The sequence below is a fragment of the Grampus griseus genome (assembly GCF_964374135.1).
Source record: "Grampus griseus genome assembly, chromosome: 6".
In the NCBI taxonomy this organism is placed as follows: domain Eukaryota; kingdom Metazoa; phylum Chordata; class Mammalia; order Artiodactyla; family Delphinidae; genus Grampus; species Grampus griseus.
In genome coordinates this window covers 61,744,916-61,771,174 of record NC_139000.1, presented here as the reverse complement: position 1 = coordinate 61,771,174, position 26,259 = coordinate 61,744,916, and the positions used below count along the sequence as shown (strand labels likewise).

Below are 26,259 nucleotides of genomic sequence, written 5' to 3'. Positions count from 1 at the left end.
TCCATCCACCTCACTACAAATAACTCAATTTTTTTCTTTTTGTGGCTGAGTAATATTCCATTGTGTATATGTGTCACATCTTCTTTATCCATTCATCTGTCGATGGACACTTAGGTTGCTTCCATGTCCTGGCTGTTATAAATAGTGCTGCAATGAACATTTTGGTACATGACTCATTTTGAATTATGATTTTCTCAGGGTATATGCCCAGTAGTGGGATTGCTGGGTTGTATGGTAGTTCTGTTTTTAGTTTTTTAAGGAACCTCCATACTGTTCTCCATAGTGGCTGTACCAATTTACTTTCCCACCAACAGTGCAAGAGGGTTCCCTTTTCTCCACACCCTCTCCAGCGTTTATTGTTTGTAGATTTTGTGATGATGTCCATTCTGGCAAAACAGTATTTTAAACTCATAAAATAATTACTGTAGAGATCTCCTGAGTTATTAAAAAGAAACAAAAAACCGGAAACCTTTTATTTAAGCAAAGAGAGAAATTTTTCTTTTTTATGTTTGGACAAAGTACAAAATAAAGCCTCAAAAAAAGTGGGCGTAGTTTCAATCTTATTCTCTGGAGAACTTTGATACATGAACTTTAACAACTGTGAGAGAGACATGGTCAGTATAGTTGGCCATAGAGCTATGGAAGAAAATTGAATAGGACTAAGATTTGGTGCCCAGGACAGGCTAATAATTTGTCAGCCATTTCAAACTGTTAATGAATAAATATACAGTATATTCATTTATTTAATAGGCAGGGTCACTTCCATTATAGAGTTTAGATCAGTTTCATTTAAAAGAAAAAAAATTCTGATCTCATTTGATCAGAGAGGGACCACTTTGCATTTTGCCATAAATAGAAGGAGTTGTCTATGAGGTCATCAGAACGATTTTTTTTCTGAATTTTCCAGTGATGTCTTCCAGACCCTTATAGGTTGGTAACCCAGGTCATCTAGCCTTCTCCCTCCTCAGATTACAGAATAATGTGCTGGCTCTGTAATGTGAGCTCTGAAAGTGTTTGCAAATATCCTATCATCTTAGTGTTCCCTGATTGCTCTGTGTTCAGATCTCCAGCCCTTTCTGGGGACTACAAATCATCCCAGTAGGCAACTAGACACGTGCATACAAACAGGAACCCTGTATGTGTAATATAGTATAGTAATTAGACTGAAGACTTCATGAGTAACTGTCAGGCTTATTTACACTACCAAAGTTTTTGATTAATAACAATTTTCTATTACTCAGAAATATGTTCTACTTAAAATTATATGTCAAGGTATTTGCTTAGAGTGGTAAAACATGCCATAAAATGTTAATAACTGATGAAATAGATGTATGTATGTGTATGTCAGTGTTCATTGTTTTGCTTTTTCAGTTTTCTGAGGGTTTGACATTTTCCAAATAAAGTTTGGAGAAAAATTAAGAGGTAGGGTGTAATGAATTTCTGAAATGCATTAAATCTGTGGGTGAAGATATGTCACTATTACTTCTGGTCTTATCACTGGGAGACATCAGGATGATATATAGACGACTCAGGAAACTGTTTGGAGAGAAGAAAGAGAAGAATTTTCTATGGCTGAGGGAATGGGGAGTCTAGTGTTTCAACTGAGTACATTTTGTGATACACATCAACTACACACTCATTAGAATCTTTGTATGTTATGTTACTTTTAAAATTCTGTGTTATCCTAATTAAACAAATCTACACTGTTGGTGAAAAATATATAATTCAAGTCTTCATGCCAATGGGCATTGCTGAATTGAGTCCAATTATTGTAATGGATATCAGTAATTATCTAAGATAAAGTTTATTGAGTTTTTAAAACATTAATGTCTCTATAAAGGAGAAGGTAAATCACAATATCCAATAATGAATGATAGGGTCTTACAGTGCCAAAAAAGACATGGAAAACAATGTGTGTTTGCTGAAATATATCATAGCCACATTTTGTTCTTTCTTGTACAAAATCCACTATGTCATCTGCAGATGAACATTCACAGTTGTAAATTTAGCTCAGTTTTCAAAAGAAAAATCTTTCAAATGTATAAATAGTATGGACTGGCATAAACAATTATTTTGCTGTGCTCTTAGTTTTTCATTAACGTTAAGGTTTACGTTCTGGGACTCTACTGCCACCTAGAGGAAATCAGTTTTAAGTATCACTTATTTGCAGTGCTTTTCCCAGTCCCTTGTAGATCAAGTTCCCACAGTTGTGGCTTACTATAATGCTTTATTTTTTCCTTCTTTTCTAAGCAAACTTTGAATTTAGTTTCTATAGGAGTATCTCATAGTAAAAATTATAGCACGTGAAAAAAAGAGAAAAAATTAAGAAACTTCATCCATTAATGGAATAAGAATTTATATCAAGATTATATTGTATCCTTGTCATTTATTAATGTGCTGTTGCAGATTCCATAGTTGGTCTATGAAGCTGGTAATTTGAAAATAATTTTAAAAATTCGAAGCAAATTTGTTTTTTTTAAGAAGATGTATTATGTAATGTATTTGGAAGAATAGTATTGGTACAAAATTATGATATTACATGTGTATGTCTAACAATTTAGGCCTCATTGTTCCATGTCTGTGCATACATTAAAATTTTATTTATGTACTTTAAATTGGGGAATGCATTCCCCCTTAATTTGGAAAACTAGATATACGTAGTGTGATTCATTCTTAAATATATGTTCTTTTAGGGCTTAAACAGAAACATCAGTCACTAAACAGGGTGTATTAAACGTATTGAGAAGAGTTTTATAGTCTTTCTGTGGTAAAGGGACATAAACGCAACATGAGTATGGGAGAGATCTATTTTGAGGTCGCCTTACAAAGCTGTGGAAGCACAAAAGAGGCAGACGGTGCAGCCACAAATGAGGCTACTGAAAGGAAACGTTGCCAAACCCAGGAACTCCCATAGCTATTTGCATAAGTGCTAGCAAAGTTCCTCAGCCGATCTGGTCCTGCACCCCAGACGCGGAAAAGCAGATGAGGCAGCAGATGACCGTTTACGTTGCCAGGGTGTGTGAACCAGCGAACATCCCCCGCATTACTCACTAAGTAATGAGGAGGGGCTTTAGATATGTTCCACAATTCAGATGGGCCTGCCAGTTGGCCCCTGGGCTTCATTCTGTGTGATCCATACACAGCAGAGACACTCAGGAGGCAATGCAAATGAATCAACAGACAGCAGCGAGGTCCCAGCAGCAGCAGGCAAGGTACTGCCTATGCAACAGGGCGTGATGACAGATAATTAGCTGTGACATGCCCTCGATGGCAGTGGGAGGAGAGCGTTCAGTTGGAAACCAGTGTGCAACGTGGCTTCATGAACCACGAGATTTAACTTTGGAGCATGAATTCTTTTTTGCCAAACTAGTTTTTAAGGAAGTTGTCGGGAAGAGTTAAGTTTTCAAGATTCTAGGAATGAAAGATAGAATTTAGTAAGCACCTACTGCATTCCAGGCATTGGGAGATGTACTTACCATATAAAGTCATTTTTAATGTTCTAAAAATTTCTGTTTTGAAAGAACTGCCTTTCTGTTACAGATAAGAAAACTGAGGCATAGAGAAGTAATGCAACTTGCTCAGTGACACATTGCTAATAAGTAGAATAGACATGAGGCCAAACTAGGGCTGTCTGGGTTTAGAGTTGTCCTATAATTTGCCTATTTCAATCAGATGTTGAGTACTTTTTTAAAAAGGAATTTAATAGAAGGTCCCCCCTTTTTCTACTCTTTGGGTTTACTCAACTTGAGTTAAATAAGTTTTTCTTACGTATTTGACATTTTTATATCATGCTATTTGTTTATTTCTTCTTTAAAGTATTAAATTGGTTATTTAAAAAAATTACTGTAAAAGACTCAACAATTGGAACAATTTCATATGGACTGTATATTAGAAAATAATATTGTAACCATGTTAAATTTCCTGAATTTGACAATTGGATTGTGTAAGAGGATGCCATTACCATTCTTCTCAGGGGACACACAGAAATAGGGATAAAAAGTCACAATACCTGCTACTTACTTTCAGTCTTGTTCAGGAAAAATATTAATCATGATATGTACACAGGTAATATGAAAATAGAGTGACAAAGGAAATGTGCAAAATGTTGACAATTGGTAAATTTAGGAGACTGTGCAGGAGTTGGTTGTATTCTTGCATCTATTGCCTAGGTTGGATTTTTTTCAAAGTAAGTTAAAATGAATTGATATTCTCTTTAGCCTTCTATTAGGCCAGTTTTTCTTTGACAGCTTTAGGCATACATTTGCAAAGTTAGCCATGACTTTCATTATGTGTAGTCTCAGGGGCTGAGTAGAGCTGATTCCCACAGCTGACTAGCCCTTTCACCCTTGTCACAAGTTATCAGTGTCTTTGGTGCTGACGTAATCATCTATTGTATGTGAAACCCATCTGGGTGATCTGCCCCTCACTCTTCATTTTGTGGCCTGATGATAAGTGATCGTGATAAAGGAGGATAATGTATACAAGAGAGTTCTAGTCAATAAGAAGACACATTTTTGTCATTATTATTCAGTTGGGAATTTCAGCCGTGTGGAGATTATTAATCTCACAGACCATTTTTCTAACAAAATGAAAAACTGCATTTCTTCTGCTTTCAAGGATCACATGAACATTTTTTTAAACCAGAAGAGGAAGAGCAGATGTCTTCACTGTTCGTTTCAGTTGCAGACATTTGATGTTCATAATCAACATTTTGAAATGTGTTCAAAGCTGCCATCTTGTGGTCAGATTCTATTCACCTTTTAGCAGATATATTAATAAAAGGCTGACTAAATCCAAAGATTAGAAGAACATTGCAGAAATACATTTTACAGCATGTCAGAAGGTCTGTTTTGAAGCCTACATAAAAAAAAAATACAAGAGTGTATTTCTACATGGGATTTACTTAATCTAACTGATTGATGACCAGTTTTACTCATTTCTATTTGAGAGCCACGACAGATTTTATTCATTGTCCTTTCTTTCCTTCGTCCCCCAATTCAAAGTCTAAAGTTTCCTATTTCATAGGTGGAAAAATTAAGAATAAACTTCTGCTTAGTGACATAAATTTTGAAATCAATCATTCTTTACTGAGATTTCAAAAAAAGTCACTCTTTTCTTTAAAACTTCCTTTCAAAAAGTCAGGGTTCATGAACAACTACAAATGGCCCTGCTCCAATCTTCCCCACATACAATTCACACTTCAAGTTGATTGTTTGGATTTTGCCTCTTTATTTCTAAACAGAAACAGTATATTTATTACCTTAAAAAAAATTAGTGGTAGCATGTTTTAACATTCTATTGAGGACAGTGGGGATTCAGCTTTTATCATAGACCTGTTCAGTGTACTTTTCCAGCAATTTTCTCATCCTCTAGGTTTCAGCTTAATTTTCAGTTCTTTAGCTGATTTTCCTTAATCATCTATCTATCAATTAGATGCCACCCTCCACCACCAGATTGTTTTTTTTTTTAAAGAAAAGCACACTGTGTGTTTCTTTCATTCTGCTATAATTATTACATATCTTGATTGTTTTTGCTTGTTTATTGCTGTGGCAGCACTCCCAGCTGCCACAATTCCAGATTCTTTCTTTCTTATCCCTTACGATTAGGATTCTGATTTTATTCAGGATAGTAACCAGCCAAACAACAAACCACCACCAACAAAAAACTCCCTCAATTTTTTATACTATCCTGCCATGGGATAGACTTCTAATGCAATATAGGCAGAATTTGGGAGGATATCTATTTCCAAATAAAAAGAAAATTTCTATGTGGGATAGATATAAAGTCTAGAGATGTGGCAGCCATTTCACAGCACTGAGAGTATAAATAAAAAGGTAAAAACCACACACTAAAGGTGCTGGAGAAAAGTTATAAAGAGCCTGTACTCTTGAAGGCATCATTGTGCTGTCTTACTTCCCTTGGGCTCTCCCTTTCAGACTTCCTAGTTTGTGAGAAAATAATGCATTCCTAATACAGTGCATTGGCTTTGCCATTCTCTTTCATCTCTTTTCATTCTCTTTCAAGCTCTGTGAGGCCACAAGCACTATGAACCTTGTTTATACTTGTGGCCTTAGATCAGGTTTTCTTAACCTCAGCACTATTGACATTTTGGGCTGGATTATTTTTTGATCTGGAGGGCTGTTTTGTGCATTGTTGGATGTTCAGTAGCACCCCTGACCTGTGCCCATTAGATGCCCATAGAATGCCCCACCCCCAGATGTCTCCTGGGGGTAAATTGCTCTCCAACTGAGAAGCATTGTCTTAGATGATGGTTTCAGTGCCCAGGAGATACTGACCAATAGTATTATCAAGATGATTAATTAATTGGATGTGAGGATTGAGAGAAATGGTAGAATTCAAGGGTGACTTCCAAGTTTCTCTCTTGGGCTAGTAATTGTATCACTTAAAAGATGGAGAGGCATGTTCCAGTTTGTTAATGTTTCTCTTAAACCGTGACCTTTAAGTCAAATAAATACTCCAGATGTGACTCAGACACCACAGATTTCTGTTCCTGTGTTAGTGACGCATAATACCTTAGCACTTCCATAGTATTTCTTTCCTCTTTATCAATCACATAGCATTCCTCCCCCCACTTTATTGGTTGCATTGCACTATTGCCTTATACTGGCCTTGTAATTCACTAAAATCTCTTGCTAGCTTCTGTCTTGTTCTACCCTTTAATTTTTCAATTGTGCTTTCAAAGTGGGAGATTTTGCATTTTTCCTTTTACATTTCAGTTCTTTCATATCAAGCTCTGTTCTTGGTTTGTTAACATATTTAATTTTTTTTTCTTTTTTCTGTTTCATATTAGCTCTCTGTGCCCAACTTGATCTTCCATTGATTGGTTGCTTGTGTAATGATTTTGACTAGGAAATGGCGAAGAACAAAATGCATGATGTTACTGGGTCTTCATGGACTGAGCTCAGAACAAGTGTCTCATAACAAATCTTGGAACAGTTATTTTAATAGACAAATCTTCTTTCTCCCTGCATCCAGTTTTAAAGATTACATGGAGCTGTAAGTGAGCACCATCTCTGAAATCTGCTTATAGGAAAGAAGACAGGATATAACTTCAGAGGGATACAAAAGTAATAGCTTTTCATTCTTGATTATATAGGAAGGTCCAATCAGGCATTTTTACCTCTGTTTAGACTATAAAGCTCAGCTCAGTTTGTGGTATTGGCATGCAATGTATGCTTATGCAACAGGAAAGAGTGGGTTTAAGTGGTATGCAGTGTGCTTTCCAGTGAGTACATAATAATTTCATTTACTGTGTTTTATAAGAGGGCTGGAGGACTGAGAACCAGTGAAAAATCTCCAAGATTGCAGAAGAGTATTATTTACAATGAATAATGTAGCATATTATAGGGGGAGGAATGGTTACCTGATCAAGATAAGTCTTAAGATCTTACAGAGCTGTAAAATAAATAGAAAGAAGTCCTTGAGTAAAAGAAAAATAAAGCAGCACATTTAGGGAGAAATTATCAAAGCTATATTTATAAGGTAATGGGTGTAGCTCTCTATTAGAGTTAGGATTTCTTAGAATTAATGCTCATGTTTCGGGACAGGCTCTCCTCCTCTCTCCCATGAACTATTTGATATTAACTAGTCTCTTCGTTTGTACTCTGGCTATTCCAAATCATTCTTTTTTTTTTTTTTGCGGTACGCGGGCCTCTCACTGTTGTGGCCTCTCCTGTTGCGGAGCACAGGCTCCGGATGCACAGGCTTAGCGGCCATGGCTCACAGGCCCAGCCACTCCGTGGCATGTGGGATCTTCCCGGACCGGGGCACGAACCCGTGTCCCCCGCATCGGCAGGCGGAGACGGACTCTCAACCACTGCACCACCAGGGAAGCCCCCAAATCATTCTTAATCATCATTATTTAAAAATATTACCTCCACTGTTATCTTTCTCAGACATACTTTGTGACTGTCCCCTGTTCTCTCATTCCAAATTTGGAATTCAAATAGAATGAATTCCAAATTTCTGAGGATTGCGCATAGGACACTGATTTTATTCCCAATTTATATTTCTTCTCCCCTCCATGAAAACTGTGCTCTAACCACGCTGACCTGCTTTATAGTTTTGAATGTTCCATGCTCTTTCAAACTTATGTGACTTTGCTCATGCTGTCACTTCTGCATGGAATCTCATTCTCTACTCTTATATTTGGTAAATTCAATGGTATTCCTTAAGGCCCAAGTCAAATGTCACCTTAATTTTATGTTCCTGACTTTCCCCTCCCCAAATCCGTAGTGTGTGCTTGATACATGTTTATGAAATGAGTACTTAGTAAATCTCCAAAAATAGGAAGTAAGGAACTCAGTTTCATTGATGTTTATATAAAAATAAACCTTACATTATACAATAATTTATCTGAAAAGCTTTGAGTACATAAGATTTTAATAAATCAAAATGTATTCGAGAGAACCAACTGAGTAATCCTCTTTGAAAGTTAAAACAATATTTGTTATATACATTCTCTTTCACTAACACGTTTCGTCTGTTTATCTTGTGTACATAGCCTGAAGATTGCTTAATAGCAGGAAACCCAGTAACCAATCAGGTGTATATAACTTTAATCTTGTTTCTGTTTATTGAGTTGGGAATATGAGACTACCCATTTTCTATAGTGTATAATTATTACTGATACTATTTCTTTTTAACCAATTTTCATTAAAATGTTTGTTCATATAACCAGCCTATAAGAGTTCTTCATTGGGAATATTGTTTCTGTAATAAAAGATCAAAAAGAGAAAAAATATTTTGTTAAAAGATAGGAAGAAATTAAAGAATGACGTTCTCGCAGAATTGTACAGAAAAGGGGGACTGATGAAATAATATTTTAATATTTTATTTTGAAAATATATAAAAGGCTGATAAATGACAAGAAAATGGTGTTTGAATTAAACACCATGAACTGATGCTATTTGTAGAGCACTATGACACATATTCTCTACATTTATGCCTTCCTTGTGGACCTCTAAGAAACTAGAAGAGGAAGTGGGAGGTGAAATGCATGGATGGGTAGTTCTTTTTTCAGTGAATTGAGGTAGGAAAACACTGCTGCAAGCATAGGCACTATTGACAGTCTTTTAAACAAAGTAAAGCTTTTACCTCTCCAAAGTGTGACAAAGATTGTGATTTTGTTGTGGCCTTGAACCTTAAACTAAATAATATAGGCTGATGATCAAAGAGGAAGATCAGTTTGAAAAAGTTAATTGGGATCCCATTTATAATGTCATATAATTAATTTAAACTACAAATGTAGCTCCTTTATATCTGTTGGCCAGTGTCAATGAATGGAAATGTATTTACATCTTGACATTGTAGAAATGTCTACTCTTTTTTTTTTTTTTAATTTTTTATTGAAGTGTAGTTGATTTACAATGTTGTGTTAGTTTCTGGTGTACAGCAAATTGGTTCAGTTATACATGTATATACATATTCTTTTCCATTATGGTTTATTATAGGATATTGAATATAGTTCCCTGTGCTATACAGTAGGACCTTGTTGTTTATCTATTTTATATATAGTAGTTTGTATCTGCTAATCACAACTCCTTCTGTATCCCTCCCCCACCCCCTTTCCCAGCTGGTAACTGAAAGTTTGTTTTCTATGTCTGTGAGTCTGTTTCTGCTTCATAAATAAGTTCATTTGCATCCTACTCATGTATTTTAATCAGGGGTTTATGATCAATCATGATTTTTCTTTACAATATGAACAAAGTACAACAACTTATTTATATTGTCATGTAGTTGACCTTCAAAACATGCCCCAAATCTTCATACTATCTGCTTAAATACCATAGAATGGGTGCAACCTACCATTATAAATAGAACTGAAAAATAGAAAACATTGAAAATATTGTGACTTTCCCCAGTTCTGGACAATAGTATCTGGTGCTTTGAATTCCAGCATGTGCATGCACAAGGACGGAAGTAACAGAATGAAAGAAAATACAGTTACTAACTCAACCTATTATTTTTCAACCATATGGTTTTATGATAGTAATGCATAAGAGAATATACCACTTGTAATTACACCACAGACTGATTAGGATTCTGGATTTTTTCATATTCTTCAACATAGTGTTGATACTGATCAGTAAGGAGAGACTGATTTGCTTCATCCATGTTTCTTCTGGCACGAATCAGACAAGAAGCACCCACAAAAATGACTGCAACCAGTAATAAAGCAGCAATTACCGCTATGGTAACAATCTCAGAAATACTAAAATTCCGACCTATGTGAAAAAGAAAACGAGAGCAAAAAATAAATAATAAAACAGTCGCCACCCAAAATTGGATACCCTAACAGAGGCACTGTTCCAGGCACTTTACAAAGTCCTCATATTTAATTTTTATTGGCTACATCGCCTGTTATAGCACCTGGCATCTTCAAAGCACTTTCCGATTTCTCATAGTGAGCCCTACTGGGATAGTTATTATATTCATTCTAAAGGAAATGATGGCTCCGAGTTTGAGTCACTTGCCCAAGGTCGTTTGGTTAGTATGCAGTAGAGTTGGTTTTGGAGCCCAGGTCTTTCAGGATCCAGATCCTGTGCTCTTCCACTGTACCCCACTGCCTTTGTTAAGAAAGGTATTTAAAATTAAATCAGAAAGTTTTGAATTTCAAAACCTCAGAAAAAACAGCTCAGAATATCTCCATCTCTCTTTTTTTTTTTAGGCTAAATAAACGGAAGCAACATTATGTAGTAGAAAAATAAGGGCATATTACACAGGGCTAAGCTCAAGACTCATTCTCTATGCTCACTAGAAAGGTGATCCTTGACAATTACTCCCTCTAAGCCTCCTTAAGCCTAAAAAAAAGCCTAAAAAATTACTTCCTTAAGCCTCGTCTTCCTCACTGTAAAATGAGGATTTTAATGCTTGCCTCAGAGGGTTGTAAGGATTAAATGAAATAGTGTGGTATGTAATCAGCTCAATACCAGGTCAGAGTGGGCTCTCAACAAATGTTAAATTCAGTCTCTTTATCCACAAATAAAAATTCAAATGAAAGCTTCTAAATCCAAGTGGAAAACTGTGGATTACTTTATCTCAGAAAAATGTGATTACTTTAAGGGTGACAAATTTGCTTTCGGAAATTTCCACAGTAAAAATACACTTTCAGTACTCACTTGACCATTGAACTTCATAAGTGTATCCCAGGTTGTCTGGAGCAGTAACAAACATTTCTATGTTGGTAATTGGAGGCCAAAATGGTACCATATTGTATTGTCTGTTATGTCCAATAGGGGCATTTTCCAATGGATATGTGGATATATCTAAAATATGTCAAAGACACCTTGTTAATAGACAAACTCAAGCTAATATTAATACATTATTATTATGTTCTGAAGGTGACCCAAAGTATTCAAGGGTAACTTTAAAAATTCTTTCATATTTTACACTGAGTAAAGATAAAAATGTTTCACTACAGCAGAACAGGGAATTGCATAAAACAGAGCTCAGATGCTTTGAGTACAGCACTAACATGTCATCCAATACAAAAAGAGAGTTTAAAAATAAGGAAATTTTAGTCTTTTCTTATCTGTGATGATCATTAGTTGTTTTACTTTTATATTACAGAAACTAATTTGAATAAAATTCATTAAACTTACTTTTCAAAGCTAAAGAAAAGATTGGACCTGTAATTTGCTGTAGTATCATCTATGATTTAAATATGAGAGACACTGTAGCTAATGAGGTTTGTCCTTGACTATGACTATTTCTGTTTAGTATTTTTCATTTTTCTGTTTAATTAGAGAAATAAATATTAACTTATTCCCTGGGTTTTACTCTGTTAACAAAAAGCACTTAACACTTTGAATCAAGGTCCTAGAATCCTATTTGCTTCCTGCCGCCTTTCATCTTTCTACTTAAATAAAAATCATAGGCATTTATATTATTAGTAAGTTTCTGTTATCACAGGTAAAAGGAGTGATATACTCTTTGTGACAAAAGATCATTCCTTTTTGTTGTTGTTGTTGTTTATATTTATATTGGTACAATGAAATGCCAAATGGAAATGTCACAAAACCAGAGTTGGAAGTGGGTTTGGGTAGGACATTAGTGGAAATACATTTAAAAGAGCTGGAATATGTGAGAAGGCTAGTGAAATATTAGGTTTTCTGTTCGCAAGAAGTATATTACCTGGACAGTCACTGTGATCCTGTGAAGCACAGGAGAGTATTTTAGCATCTACTCTGAAGAAAAATTGATCATAGAAATGGCAGGTAGTGTTTATATTTTTGTAACTTTAAATTTAAAATCTAGTGATTTTAAATGTACTATGAATTAATGCTAATTAAATATCCAGTGAAATCTATTGAGCTCCTGCTAATGCCAGGCACTTATCTAGGTGCATGGGGTATAGCATTAAACAAAAGACAAGGTTCCTGGCCTCAAGGCACTACTCCTGTTAATTATTTGTTAAAGTTAGATGTTAAAGCTAATAACTTAGATCATTTTTAAACTTCCCACTTCATCTTTACTGAATTGGCCTCAACCTAGTCCAGTTACAGCTGCATAAAAAAGTTGTGTCCATTAAAATAAGTGGAGGAAAAGAAGAAGAATAAAAATAACAATAGCAATTGGATTGCAATGTTGCTTCCCTGTGTCAGACCCTTCAATGGCTCCCCTTCTGTCTTAGAGTTAAACCCAATGTCTTTAAGGATCTGCCCCCTGTTTTCTCTCTGACCTTGTCATCTCCCTCCGTTTTCTCCCCACTCCCCACTCTGCTCCAGCCACAGTGGCTCCTTTGTTCCTTTGTCTTGGGAGCATTTTTCTCCATATACTTACGCAGTGCTGCCTATCCCCTTTCCTGATTTTACTTGTCTACAAAGACTTTCCCCCATATAACATACTCTATATTTATTTACATATGCTTATTGTCAGTTTATACATTGCTGTCTAGTTTCCAGCAGTGTATGTTTAACAAAAGTTTATGTTCATTTCTAAACCTACTAATTCTAGTTATTTGTTATTGAAATAAAAGTAATATAACAAAACACACGTAAATCGATAATTATGATTGTAAAAAGAGGAGGATGTTGTTTTTATACTAAATAAATGGAATGCTTTGAAAGATTTATTAAGAATAAGTGGCTGCAACGTTGCTATAGAATTAGGAATGAGCAACTATGATTTTTAAGGGTTAGGGGAGCATTATGAAAATTTAGAGTAATACTGTACTCAGATTGCATCACAAGGGTTGTTAATTTCTTGTTTCACTTTAAAGAAACAGACACTGTAAATTATAGAAAATTCATTATGGTTGTATGTATGTATATAAATACACGTGAAAAATCAGATGGAACTCCAATCAGTGAATTCATAGAAGATTGATAAGTGAATAAATATTTGTATTTAAGCTATTTATTTCTTAAATTGTTTTCAGATGAAACAAACTATTTTGACCAACTCATCAATTAATGGTCCAAATCAGGTTAGATTAGCGGTTTCTATTGTATTCTCTCTCTCTCTCTCTCTCTCACACACACACACACACATACACACACACACACACACATACACACACAGCACAGAAGTAAGAGATGGCTGAATGAATAAATGAATCAGTAGATAGTTAATCTCCAATATTATGTTTATGTGCATGACGAAGTAAAGGCACATAAGACAAAACTTAGAACACTTTTAAAATGTGAAAATTTATGATGTTTTAACCAGTAAAAGCACATTCATTGTTTGAATAGTAATACAACCCTCTCAGCTGAGTGAAGAGAAAGTAGCCTTTAAATAATATTTTAAAAATGCATTACAATGAACTTAAAAGAGATTTTCTACAATGTGATATAAAAACTAACATTAACTTTTCAAGTTGAATAAAATTTCCATTTGTGAGAGGCCGTAAAGTAATAAGAATCAGAACTGTGGATTATGAGTGTATTTTTTCTGTCTTTTGGGGTATCAAAGAAGAGCTCTTTAAGGTTTTTGCATTCATATTAAAAAACAATGAGGATGTTCATTGGAAGATATGAGAAAGAAAAATTGGGGAAACATGGTAGTCATCTTTACATGGTAAAAAGGAGAAGGGATGACCTTTTTAGTCCTATTGAATGTTAATAAGTATCATCTTACAATTACTATTCTGAGAGACTTCTCATCTGCCTTTTCCAAGTGGTTTAGAATAGTTGGAAATGGCTAGATATTAGAGCTATTTTATCCTATTGTTAAGTGTAGTTTAAATGTGCCAGATGCTTAGCCTAAAGTGGTAACTATGCCATCTGAACAGTCTCCTTTGCTGAGCCTGCAAAAAGCATATGAAAGAGTTTTACCAGCAGTATATCTCCTCAGCCATTCATCAAAGACTGCATCAGTGAAAGTATGTAGGAGGACAAAAATAGGATCATTGGGAGATAAATGAGTTTGCCCCCCGGTTCCATTCAGGAATAGATGAGCCAAATTGTGAAGGCTTCGCACAGTAGGGTCATACCTTCCTGTGGGATCACTGTAACCTAGATACAAAAACAAGGATGAGAATAGTAAAAACCATTACACATATCTAACTTTTCAAGTCCAAAGCAGTGATTATATTGGGAAACAATTTTTCCTAAGCTTGTCAGGCCAATTTTTACCTTAGTGTAATAGCACTGCTTCTCTGTACCTATGGTTGGTGACATGTGTTTGCTGTACCGAGAGCTGGGTTAGTTTGAAGCTAGTGGCATGGCATTCTAAATGTAGCCTCTAGGTTAAAAATAATGACCTGCAAAGACTACCAGTCAAAATATATAGAACACTCTATTTTGACAAGGGTAACATTGGTCTACATGGAAATAAAGATAGTGGAAAGCTCTAGCTTCTACAAAAACTGCTGATACAATTGGGAGAACACCACTCTGATTGTCCTGGAGCTTAAATTGCCAGATGTTACTTTAGTCTCCTACCTTATTCCTTTTGAATGACTGTCAGCATGTTTATTTTTAGAAAATTATTTTTGTGGAGAAGTTACAGTTTCTCAGAGCTTTCTTACCATCTCTGTGCTAGTTTTAAATATCTGAAAAGACTGCTGTCAAAACGTTTATAGAACTTTTGAGAATGATCTGTATTCTATATATATATCTTCTCCAAATACATTTCCATATTATATGTATTTCACATGTGGATCATATATATATTCCCATTTTATATATAATCCACATATTATATATCTATTATATATAATATATACATTTCCCATATTATATATAACATATATATTTCCCATATATACTCACATATATATATATTGTTCATGAATACATATTAGAGAGAAGACAAGGATAGATCACAAACAAAAATAGATGGTCTCTGATGTGGGATGGAGTTACAAGTGTGTGTAGTTAGCTTGAAGGACCAGAGCGTGGATAGCAGGGAAGGGCTGTATATTATAAAGCAAAATTAGAATTTGAAATACATTAACTCAGTTATATAATTATAGTTATTCATTTACTCATTTTTTATATGTTTATTCCATTATTTTTTGACTCATAAAACGTTTAAAGATTGTCTGTAATGTACACAGCAGGTGGTTAAGCACTAATCTTTTCATGCATTCTGTCAGGAAATCAGTACAATTTGTCTTTTGATTGAGCATCAGTAAGACACAATCTGCAAATTCTTTATGAAATCACTACTTATAGTCTTAGTTTATAAATACCAGCTTAGTCAAAATACGGTTATTATTTATTGAGTCATCTCCAAGTCAGTGTATCATTGTAGTTATGAAAATTAACATAAAGATAGGAAAGAATGGCAGATAATTTTGATGATAAAGGGGGAGATAATTGAAAATAATTATCGGATCTATACATCAGGGATCTCAGATTATGGGAAAGAGAGATCTATTCCCTTTTATTGGTTGGGGGGAGGGCGGTCTAACATGTGCAATGCTGTATTTAAGGTAAAATTTGACAATAACAAGTTTATAATAAAGTTAAATGTGATTCTACTCTTTTAAAACTTTAAATATGTATCATGAATAATTTAGAGGTATCAAAATTTATTTTATAAAGTAAATTATTTTATAAAATAATTATAAATGAAACATAATTTATTTTAGAGGACTTAGAAAATTTGGATTTGAATCTGTGCTCTGTTATTAACTAGCTGGATATCTTTGGAAATCAATTTCACTTCTTTGGACCTCAGTTTCTCAGCTTTAAAATACTTTGAATTAAGCAAGGAAAACCAAATTAAATATCTCTAGATGCAAGTTCTAATTTTTATAGATCTTAATAAAAGTTGCAGGATGATACCTAAATAAAACAGGTGTCCAAACCAGGCTTTAGTAGATGGCAACTTATGTTCAGGATTTTTAATTATATTTTTTAAGAAAAAAAATAATAATCTCTCCAATCTTGAATATTATTTACCTATACTAGAATTTGATATAGTTATACACATATTGGCCAGCTACCTAACAGAAATTTGAGTTTAATACCTTTTAGGTATTTTAACAGAATCATTTCCAAGGGCTTCTCCTATGATAAAAAGTTTCAGGGTCTCACACTTTTCTTTAAGAAAGTTCTTTTTTTGAGCAGAGAATTGTGATTATATCATAATAGGCGGCCCTATTCACATAAACTTACAGGATCCATATGGCATTCAAAGGGTTTTTTCAAAGAGATTTGAATTTGAATAGTTTTCCGTGTAACAACTAGGTCAATTCAGAGCACCGATTTTTACTTGCCTTCCACTGTGTTTCGGAAACTGTTTGTAGAAGTGGAATAAAAAGGAGGTGTGTCAAATAAACCAACTTCCAAGCACTGAGTGACATCCTGTGGTTCAGGAAGACGTTGCACCATTGGTCTAGCCACATTTCCAGCTGGATTTCTCCTAATTGGCCTACCCTCAGTGCCTGGGGAAAAGATGGGAAACGGTGAACATGTATAGAACATTTAGAGATCTTAGCCTTGCTTTTCAAATTTGTATACATAGCACGAACACTGAAAAACAGGGTTTCCTTGGTAGAAGAGAAAATCTTTAAAGTGCATATTTAGTGGCATTAAAGTGAGGAAATAAGTTATCATGTCCAACTTCTGTGAATAGGGAAAATATGTGATACACAAAATCACCTGAGAAAAAAGATGATCACAATAACAGATAGAGGTCCTTGTATTTGTTAAATCAACATATGCTTTTTTCAAGAGAACACATTAAAATGAAAATTCCATGGAAAATTAAATCCTACCAACATAATCTCATAAATCAGAACTCTACACTGAAATCCATATTTCATACACATATGAAATTTTGTACTTGAATGCTCTTTCAAGCCTTCAGAGAAATAAAGTTAAAACAACCTTAAATCTCTTTGGGAAGCGGTCTGTATTGCAATCACCACATATTTTTCAGCAATTAACGTGGAAAATAATTGAAACATTTTAAGGTCAGTAAGATAAACAGGTAAACAAAGAGCTGCTGTACTAGGGATAATAGGTACCCCTAGAGATACAGAGATGCCTTTGGGGAGACAGGGAGGGAGAGAAGGAGAAATAGGGAAGGGAGGGAAGGTGGGGGTGGGAAGGGGGGAGAGCGTAAGTGAGAGGATCAATTCTTCCCAATTGGGTGGCTTCAGGAAGCCTTCATTAGGTAGAGAGATTTGCAAAGAGCCCTGAAGGACTGAGGAAAATTGCCAGAGGTGAAATAAGACAGATTTTTCAAGTCAAACGTTTTAAGCAGAGGTAATAATAAAAGAGATAAGCTTTCTTCTATGCATCATATAAGCCCCATCGGAGCACAAACTCTTTTCTTGATCACCAGTGTGTCCTCCAGTCTTGATCCAGCACTGGCATATAATTAAAGCTAAATAGTTGTTTGGTATATGTTGATTTATGAAAAGATCAGGTTGATTGTACAAGAGGGCCTGTTAGGTGAACAGTTTGCCTAGGGTATGTGGCAATGTAAGGGTGTAGTGGATGGCGGGAAGGATAGGAAGCTAGACAAGAACTGTTTTATTTATTAGGCCAGTGAAAGAAAAAAGGAAAATAACATTTTATTGAACACATATTAATGTGTCTGATATGGTATCACATACTTTAATAAGATATCTGATTTAATCCTCACGGTAATTCTTGCCTCTCTCTACTTTTCTTCTTGGATGAAATTATCCATTCCTGTGGTTTCACTGATCATCTTTTACAAGACACCCATACCTGTACAGCTTTAGATCAAACCTTCCTTAGACATTGCATGCTTATGTCCTCATCTGCTTTCTGGACAGTATCTTTGCAGTATTCCATAAATGCACCAAATTCGGTATACTGAAAGATTTAATTATTGACATCTAACATTCTTCCAGCCACTAAAATATCACCTTTAATTCATCACATGAGAAACATGCTCTTTCTTCACTATACTTCTTAAATTTGCTTTCTACTTCAGACACTCAACTTTTCATTCATTCCTGCATGGAAATCCCACAGGACTCCAATCCATAGGATGTTAATAGGTTCAATGGCAGAAGTTGTCCATGTGCAAACAAATTAAAAAAAAAATCACAGTCAGAGAGAGATGAATGTTTTGGTATCTAAAGACATACTGATCCTCAATTTTATCTCATTCAGCATGCCAAACAAAGTTTTATTTTAATTTTTAAACTTCTACAGAATAAAATTTTATATACATTTACTTCTCTTATTCCTATATATGGCTAAATAATTTTCTAATGGTGAAAAATCTACTTAATTTCTTTGCTCTATTTAAAATATTCTCTATTTAAGTTACAAAGTAATTTAATATTTGGTGCCTAAAGGAATATGTGCAGAATAAATGTTATTAGTATAATAATAAAATAAAAAATAAATTCCAATAATTCTAGTTTTTATATGGAAGAACAAAAGTTCAAAATAGCCAGACGTGCCTGAAGAAGAAAAATAAGATGGGATAAAAAGACTCTGATAATTAAGACCTTCTGTTAGCAGCAAGAGAGACGGTAAAAATAGGATCTAAGGAAGAGAACAGAAAGCTTCACAGGAGCTGATCCACATAGGACAGAAACGTGACCTGTGGCAGAGATGGCATTCAGACCACTGGAGAAAGGATGCTAGGAAAACTGGTTAATCATTCTCTTTTTGTATTCACTTTGGGAGAGCTGGAAAGAGCTAGTTGGCAGACATCTTCTGTACAGTATCTTTCTTTTCTTAAAGGCATCCTCCATGTCACCTTTTGGTTTTTTAACCTTCTGACCAGATTAACATAATAGTAAAAATAATATATTATAATAACATAAAATAATAGTAATAATCATTATACAATAATAATAGTAATTATTATTATATGTATTTTTTACTCCCAGGCACTTCCAACTCTTTCTGCATATTTCACATTTCCAAGGGAAACATTTTCTGTGAAATTCCAACACAAGACACATGACTACTAAGCAGTGCTGAGCTTACTAAGAGGATTAATTAATACAAAAGAGACATTTCCAAAATAAGAAAGTGAGCAATGCACTGACCAAGTTGTTCAAGGAAAGCAATGGAAAAATGTACAGGCACTTTCTTTTTCCCCTGGAGCACCCCAGATTGCCTTGACTGTCCTAGGTACTTAGTGAATATTTGTACATCAACTCTCCATAATAAACGTGGATTTTAGTCTGAAGTCCTTAGTAGAATGAAGAACCTTCAGGCAGCACATTTAATCACTTTCCCTAACAGGCAATTCTGAATCCTAGTTGTCATTTGGAACTTACTGTTACAAAGCGTTCCCAGGGTATCATAATCTTCCAAGGATTCGCAGACCACTCGCCATTGAGAAAAGATGGAGTTCGGGCTTATAAGAGTGGAATCAAAGTTGCTTCTTGATCCCATCAAGTCATCGGTGCAAATGTCACAGGTGTTCTTTCCGGTGGCAAAATTCCAGTAAGGAAGGGAGAAAGAAGTATCCTGCAACATTTCCTAGATCACAGAAACTCTGTTAGCATTCTCTGCTTTTGTTTAAAATTCTCCCTTTGCTTGGTTTACTCCCTGGCATTCTGTTTCTATTAGTTCTCTTCAGCCACTTAGGAACCAGTTAGTGTGTCAGTGGTGTCTGAAGGGCTAGAGGACTTAAATACCTTATTTAACAAAGCCTCAAATTTACTACAAGAAGTCACTTGGGCGCTAGAGGGAATGAAACTCAACTTGTTATACAGAAGTTTCTGCAAATGCTTTGGGGAGGTGTCTTCCTTTTCTTTTTTAGGCAAGTAGTTACATTTCTGTTGGTTTTACTAAAAATTATCAATAATCACTTCTACACTTTGACATTTCCACTTCTTTCCATTTTCTTATCTCTAGTTCAAGCATGACTAACTCCTGATCTTGCGCCAGACTCAGCCTTGAGATATATTATGTGAAGCAGTGCCTTTTATTTTGTTTCTGTTTTTTAATTTAACCAGAACGACTTCAGGCATTTAGATTCTGGTTTGGCCACAGACTACAGAGGCTCTTTCACACTTGCCTTATCTGCCGGGGCACTGAAGGTGTTTTACTTAGAGACCCCTGCTTCAGAATCTAAACTATGAAGACTCAGGCTTCTGCTAGAAACTAATACAGACAGGAAATGCTAAACTGAAGCAGACTGTTTCTCTGTGCACACTGTTATTTAGACCAGAGACCTAGTTTCCATTTAGAGCTGATCTCAACAATTTTAAAAATGCTGGACTCAAGATCACATGCTTATTTTACTGGATTCCTTTAAACATGTATTTATTGTACTTGTTATTTCTCATTCCTTTAAGCCTTTAGTGAGCTATATTTAGAGTGTGGGATATAAATGTAGGGATTGCCATTGTTTTATCTCACAAGTATTTAGTACATATGTACTTTTTTACTTTTAAACCCTTTCTAGGAAGCATTTCGTTGTCCTCGGGGTATTTTAGAGGGTCAGAACTTTCCAAGGTATTCCCCAGTTATTGATCTCCAGAGCTTTAGAGTCCTTATTTAGAAGCCATTGTTCTGGTTCACAAAAATTAGTGACAGCTTCTAAGGGATCATTAAGAGTCAGTTTGTGGTTCAGCAACTGGCATCTGGGAGCTGGAGCAGATTCATGTGGCATTTCAACTGTGCGTTACATTTAGATTGTAATTTGTTGGATCCCTTGTGCTGTTGGGTTTTAAAAACGTAAGTCATAGAGGTTGAAGCTTACGCAGGCAAAATTGAAGCTTTTAGATACTTTCCACCTGCCCTTTCATTTTTGGTGTACCTGTGGGAAAATGACTTGAAGGCAAGAAGAGCTCGAGTCGATTACAAATGACAGATTTATCTACTCATAATCTGAAAAATGCCTTGAAATCAGAGCTATAAACTATGAAGTTCAGAGTATCAGATGAATTCATTTAATCACTCTCAAATTGCATATGGATGGACTACTTACATGTGAATATTTTGTTCTGTATTTTAGTGCATTAAATCTCTCCCTTCTAACCATTTATTTTCTTGGATAATGCTGGGCGCAAGCATACTGCGAATCAATATGGGAATCTGCCCTCGGATATTTTTAGATTAATTTTTAGATTTTAATTTGTGGGGAGGGATTCATTGCTGTTATTTCATCTAGAAAACAGGTTCAGTTTGTGGATTTCCTAATTGAGATCTAAGAATTTTAAAGGGGTTAGGGGTTAGGTTGGGGTTAGCAGATGTAAGCTGTTATATACAGAATTGATAAACAACAGGGTGCTACTGTATAGCACAGAGAACTATATTCCATATCCTATGAATACCATCATGGAACAGAATATAAAAAAAGAATGTACAGATATGTATAACTGAATCACTTTGCTGTACAGCAGAAATTAACACAACATTGTAAATCAACTGTACGTCAATAACAAAATTTTTTTTTAAAAACTTCATTTAAAAATAATACTTTTCTTAAAATATAGAGCAATTAGTAAAATAAACAATATGAAAGTATTTATGTTAACAGATACTTTAATGTGGCTTTAGCTTATCTGATTAAAAATAAGCAGGAAATAACTTTGTTTTGAGCTTCACTGTATGCCAAAAAAGTCAATGCCTTTTAAATTAAAATGATGTCTGACCTATGGGATGTTGTTAGTAGGTGTCTTCTATAAGCCTCAAAGTGGTAGGGGGCATGGAAAAAATGGAGTTCAGTTAACATATGACAATATAAATGAAAAGTAATTTTTTTCATAATTTAAACCCCGTATCATATCAGAACGAATCATCAACTTATAAAGTGAGCTATACATTTGGGACTTGGAAGACTGAGAAGTTATACACACCTGCCTCATCCAAACCAGGAGGGAGGTATTGGTTTACATTTGAAAAGGGAGACATATCAAGTGAGAGTCCCTCATTGCAAACTATATGAGGGTTATTTTTTCAATGACAGAGCTGTAGAATATGTCCAGTGTTTTAATTCACACCTACAAATATCTCAATTGGCTTCCTCATCACTGATGCGACTTTCTTTTCACTCCACAAAGGGTAAAGATTAATTAATAAGGAAGTAATTAGCATAGGGAGAAACTTAACAGAATGCCAAAGGCAGATTAATAATGTGCAATTGCTTTGTCATCGCCTGTTTTGATCATTCGGAACACAGTGGATCAACAACTTAGAAACAAGTCACCTCCTCTGTAAAGGATATGAACATGGCCATGCCTCGTGCATACCTGCATGTCTCTCTCCAGCTGCAGCAGGTGGTACCTATGCCATGTGAGAAATGCTGGTCCCTCATGAGAGAAATCCACTTCACCAAAGCTTTCCTGTCCTGCCCCCAGAAAAGTCTTTTTGACTGAGTAGTAGTGCGTCCAAACAAAGTAGTTATAAATGGAAATGTTCTCAAATTGTGGGGTGTTGCCATCTGGCCCCAATATTTCTTCTGATCTCCTGGTGGCAATGACAAACTGAGGGTGAATTGTACGCTTTGCCATATCCAGGGCCCGGACAAAGCGGTTCTTTTCTTCTGTACTTAAGTCCAGTAGGTTTCTCCTGACTTTAAGGGTACAAAATTCAAACGTGAAAACATCTGCAGTGTGGGCATGGGTAGACAATGCACACAATCATCTTGTGACACCACGTCCCATTTACCCGTGAATGATAATTTACATGTGTGCTCACATCATTTTATACTTTTAAAAATACCCCTTGCTAAAATCCCTTCTTCAGGCCTGCTTTTTGTCTCTCTCTTCCCCTCCCTCTCTTTCTCTCTCCAACTTACTCTAGGATTCCTATGAGCTTTCCTTAATCTTACCATGGACTTTATGATTCTCTGATCCTGTTATATTGATTTCTGCTCACTATTGGCATATTTCTTGGAATTTTCTACCTTTTTAATATCATAAATTTTGCAAAAACACGGTATGCGGTATAGTATAGTGGTTAAGACCAGAGCCTCATTCTATGACTGCACACATTTCTCTAAGCATCAGTTTTTCATCTGTAAAGTGTGTGTAAAAATATCCGCTTTACAAAGCTGTAAAGACTAAGAGGACACACATAAAAAGCACTTAGACCAGAGCCTGGCTCAGAATAAAGACTCACCCACAGACAGAGAGAACAAACTTATGGCTACCAAAGGGAAAGGGGGGGAGGGATAAATTAGGAGTTTGGGATTAACATGTACATACAACTGTATATAAAATAAATAACAAACAAAGATGTACTCTGTAGCACAGGGAACTATACTCAATATTTTATGATAACCCATAAGGGAAAAAAATCTGAAAAAATAGATATATATGTATAACTGAATCACTTTGCTGTAGCCACAGCATTGTAAATCAGCTATACTTCAATTAAAAAAAAAAGGGGCTTCCCTGGTGGCGCAGTGTTTGAGAGTCCGCCTGCCGATGCAGGGGACACGGGCTCGTGCCCCGGTCCGGGAGGATCCCACATGCCGCGGAGCGGCTGGGCCCGTGAGCCATGGCCGCTGAGCCTGCGCGTCCGGAGCCTGTGCTCCGCAACGGGAGAGGCCACAACAGTGAGAGGCCTGCGTACCGCAAAAAAAAAAAAAAAAAAAAAAAGGCTCAGTAAACGTCCCCTGAAACTCTTGGTCCCATGTTTGGCACAAGGAAAACAATGCAGTACTGCCAACTGTTACTATTTAAAGCTTTCTCATTTATTGTCATTTAGGCTGCAGGCCAGGCTCATCTTGTAAAATGGCTGAACTTGATCATCAGAGCAGGAACCATCCTTGTGGTCAGCAAGGGTAGTGGAAGAAGCTCATCGATTAGAGCTGGACACATCTCAGTGTGAATTCCAGGTTTACCACATACCAGCTACATGGACTTGACCTTTCGGAACCTCACAATTAACATAACTATCTTGCAAAGTTACTGAAAGGTCCAGTCGTAAACACCTAGCACAGTTCCTAGTATAAAGGAGTTGCTCAACAAATCTTTTGAAAGGAAATGTTATTAGAAGACTTGAGGTTCACCTTCAACTCCTTAAATCAAATACATTTCTCAGCCTCTCTAAGCCTCAGTTTCCTCAGCTGTGAAAAGTAAGTCTTGAGCTTTATGATTTCTAGGAGTTCTGAAAGTTCAACTGGTTCAGGATTCTGTAAGTGTGTTGAGTTCCACGCAGAACTGTGCATCCATTCACACCCCACTTACCTATGAGAACCCTCTGGTCACAGGCAGCTCCTCTCCATCCAGGACGGCAGGTTCCACAGTTGTATCCTGAGAAATTGCCATTGCAGTGGCATGTCCTGTTGAAGAAGCGCGTGGGCCAGCCCTCTCGGTCATCTCTGCCATCGTGTGGGTACTGGGGGCCGTGGGGTCGGGAGTCAGCTGTCACCACTTCACACCTGCCCCTTCCCGATGAGGAACCACAGCGGTCAGTCCCAGGCCCAGACAGTGGGAACAGGTCTGGGCAACACACGCCATTTCTCAAAGCCTCGATGGTGACACACTGTCTTGGGAATTGAGCCCAGGCCTGCTGGAAAAAAAGCAGGGCCAAGAAGGTATAGCCCAGAGAGAGGAGTTTGGGAGCTTTCATTCTGCTTGAAGCAAGAATGCAGTACAGCCTGTGGTTTTCAGCCCTTTGTGTAGAGCCCGAGGCACATACATAAAAATCAAGCTGAAAAGGAAAAAGCAAGATGAAATTATGCAAGTTGTTTTGTACTGTTATAAATGGCATGAGACCCTTCCCAACCCACCTTCAAAATGCTTTTCATATCTGTAAAATGACATTTCAAAAACTAATCAAAATAGTAATTTACCTTTAAAAATTTGACATGTATAATACCTACATAATTAAATCCCCTGTCCTCGTCATTTAATTTTCTTCATTTTAAATTTCTATTTATATAAAAAAATACTTATCCTGGATGTCATATATCAAAAGCACTCATTATCGGGTCACTGTCGTTAATTACATTTATCCATGGAGCTGAAGGAAGAAATGGGGGGCAGATTTCTAGCAAGTTAATATCCAGGATTTAAAGTCCCCTTTATCCTAATGGAGTTTTGGTGGGAATCCACCCACTCCCCATAGAGTTTCTCTCCAGTACCTTGAACTCCTGAGGGGATCCTCTGCTGAGCCTTTCTTAGAACTGAGTGTTTTATATTTGCTTGTGCCCTGATGTCAGAGCTGTTAATTGCTTGTGGGTTTCTGCCTGGTAACTCATCCCAAATCTGTTCGCCCAAACTGGGAGGGGCTGGTCGTCTTTTCCACCCTTTACTAATCTCTTTTCACTTCAGTGAATTTTTCTGCCCTTTAAGTATTTGGTTAGCACATGATTGCCTTCCCACTGATTTCCTTGTGATGTTTAAAGTTTTAAGAAAAGGTCAGAGCCACGAATTTGGAATACAACAAGTCAGAGAAACTGGAGAGCTTTTGTTTTCATTGCAGAGAATTTTATTTTTTCCTTTGAAAATATATCTTTAGAGGATAAATGAGATTACTTACCTTTTCTTAGTGATAAAGGGCTAGGCTAGTGCCTGCACCTGATGGTAGCTTTTGATTGTGTTCCGTCTTGAAAACAGATGCTGCCATTCTTAAAATTTCCAGAGAGAATAATTGTAGTAGAAAAGGCATCAGATATAATTACACCAACTCATATGACATTGGCTATCAAGGTGCCTGCTGGTATTGACAGTTGGGTACTCCAACTCCCTTACCTCCATTGGGGTGGTGTTCATCTCTGTGGCAAAGGATCTCAGGGTCACTGCTATGTCTACTGTTTAGAAAATGACCACTAAATAGCTTATTCTTTCCTACCTTCTCTGCAAGCAGTCTTAAGTTAATGGCACTAAAGGTAATAGATTCCTGTATTTCAAAAGGAATTTTCCTCTGGAGTTGAGAC

The 26,259-nt window shown here is 36.0% G+C and overlaps 1 protein-coding gene across 1 annotated transcript; it reads right to left on the bottom strand.

Annotated features, from left to right (window-relative positions):
• Positions 1 to 10,041: 10,041 nt before the first annotated feature.
• TYRP1 (tyrosinase related protein 1) lies at positions 10,042 to 24,956 on the bottom strand (the record flags this gene model as incomplete). The annotated part of the gene is made up of 7 exons (XM_082655852.1): positions 24,566 to 24,956; positions 22,622 to 22,944; positions 19,697 to 19,901; positions 16,694 to 16,861; positions 14,301 to 14,480; positions 11,142 to 11,288; positions 10,042 to 10,247 (listed from the first exon to the last, which is right to left on the bottom strand). The coding sequence occupies exons 1-7, from the start codon at positions 24,948 to 24,950 to the stop codon at positions 10,042 to 10,044; spliced, it is 1,614 nt and encodes a 537-aa protein (XP_082511978.1). The 5' UTR covers positions 24,951 to 24,956.
• Between the last annotated feature and the right edge of the window lie 1,303 nt (positions 24,957 to 26,259).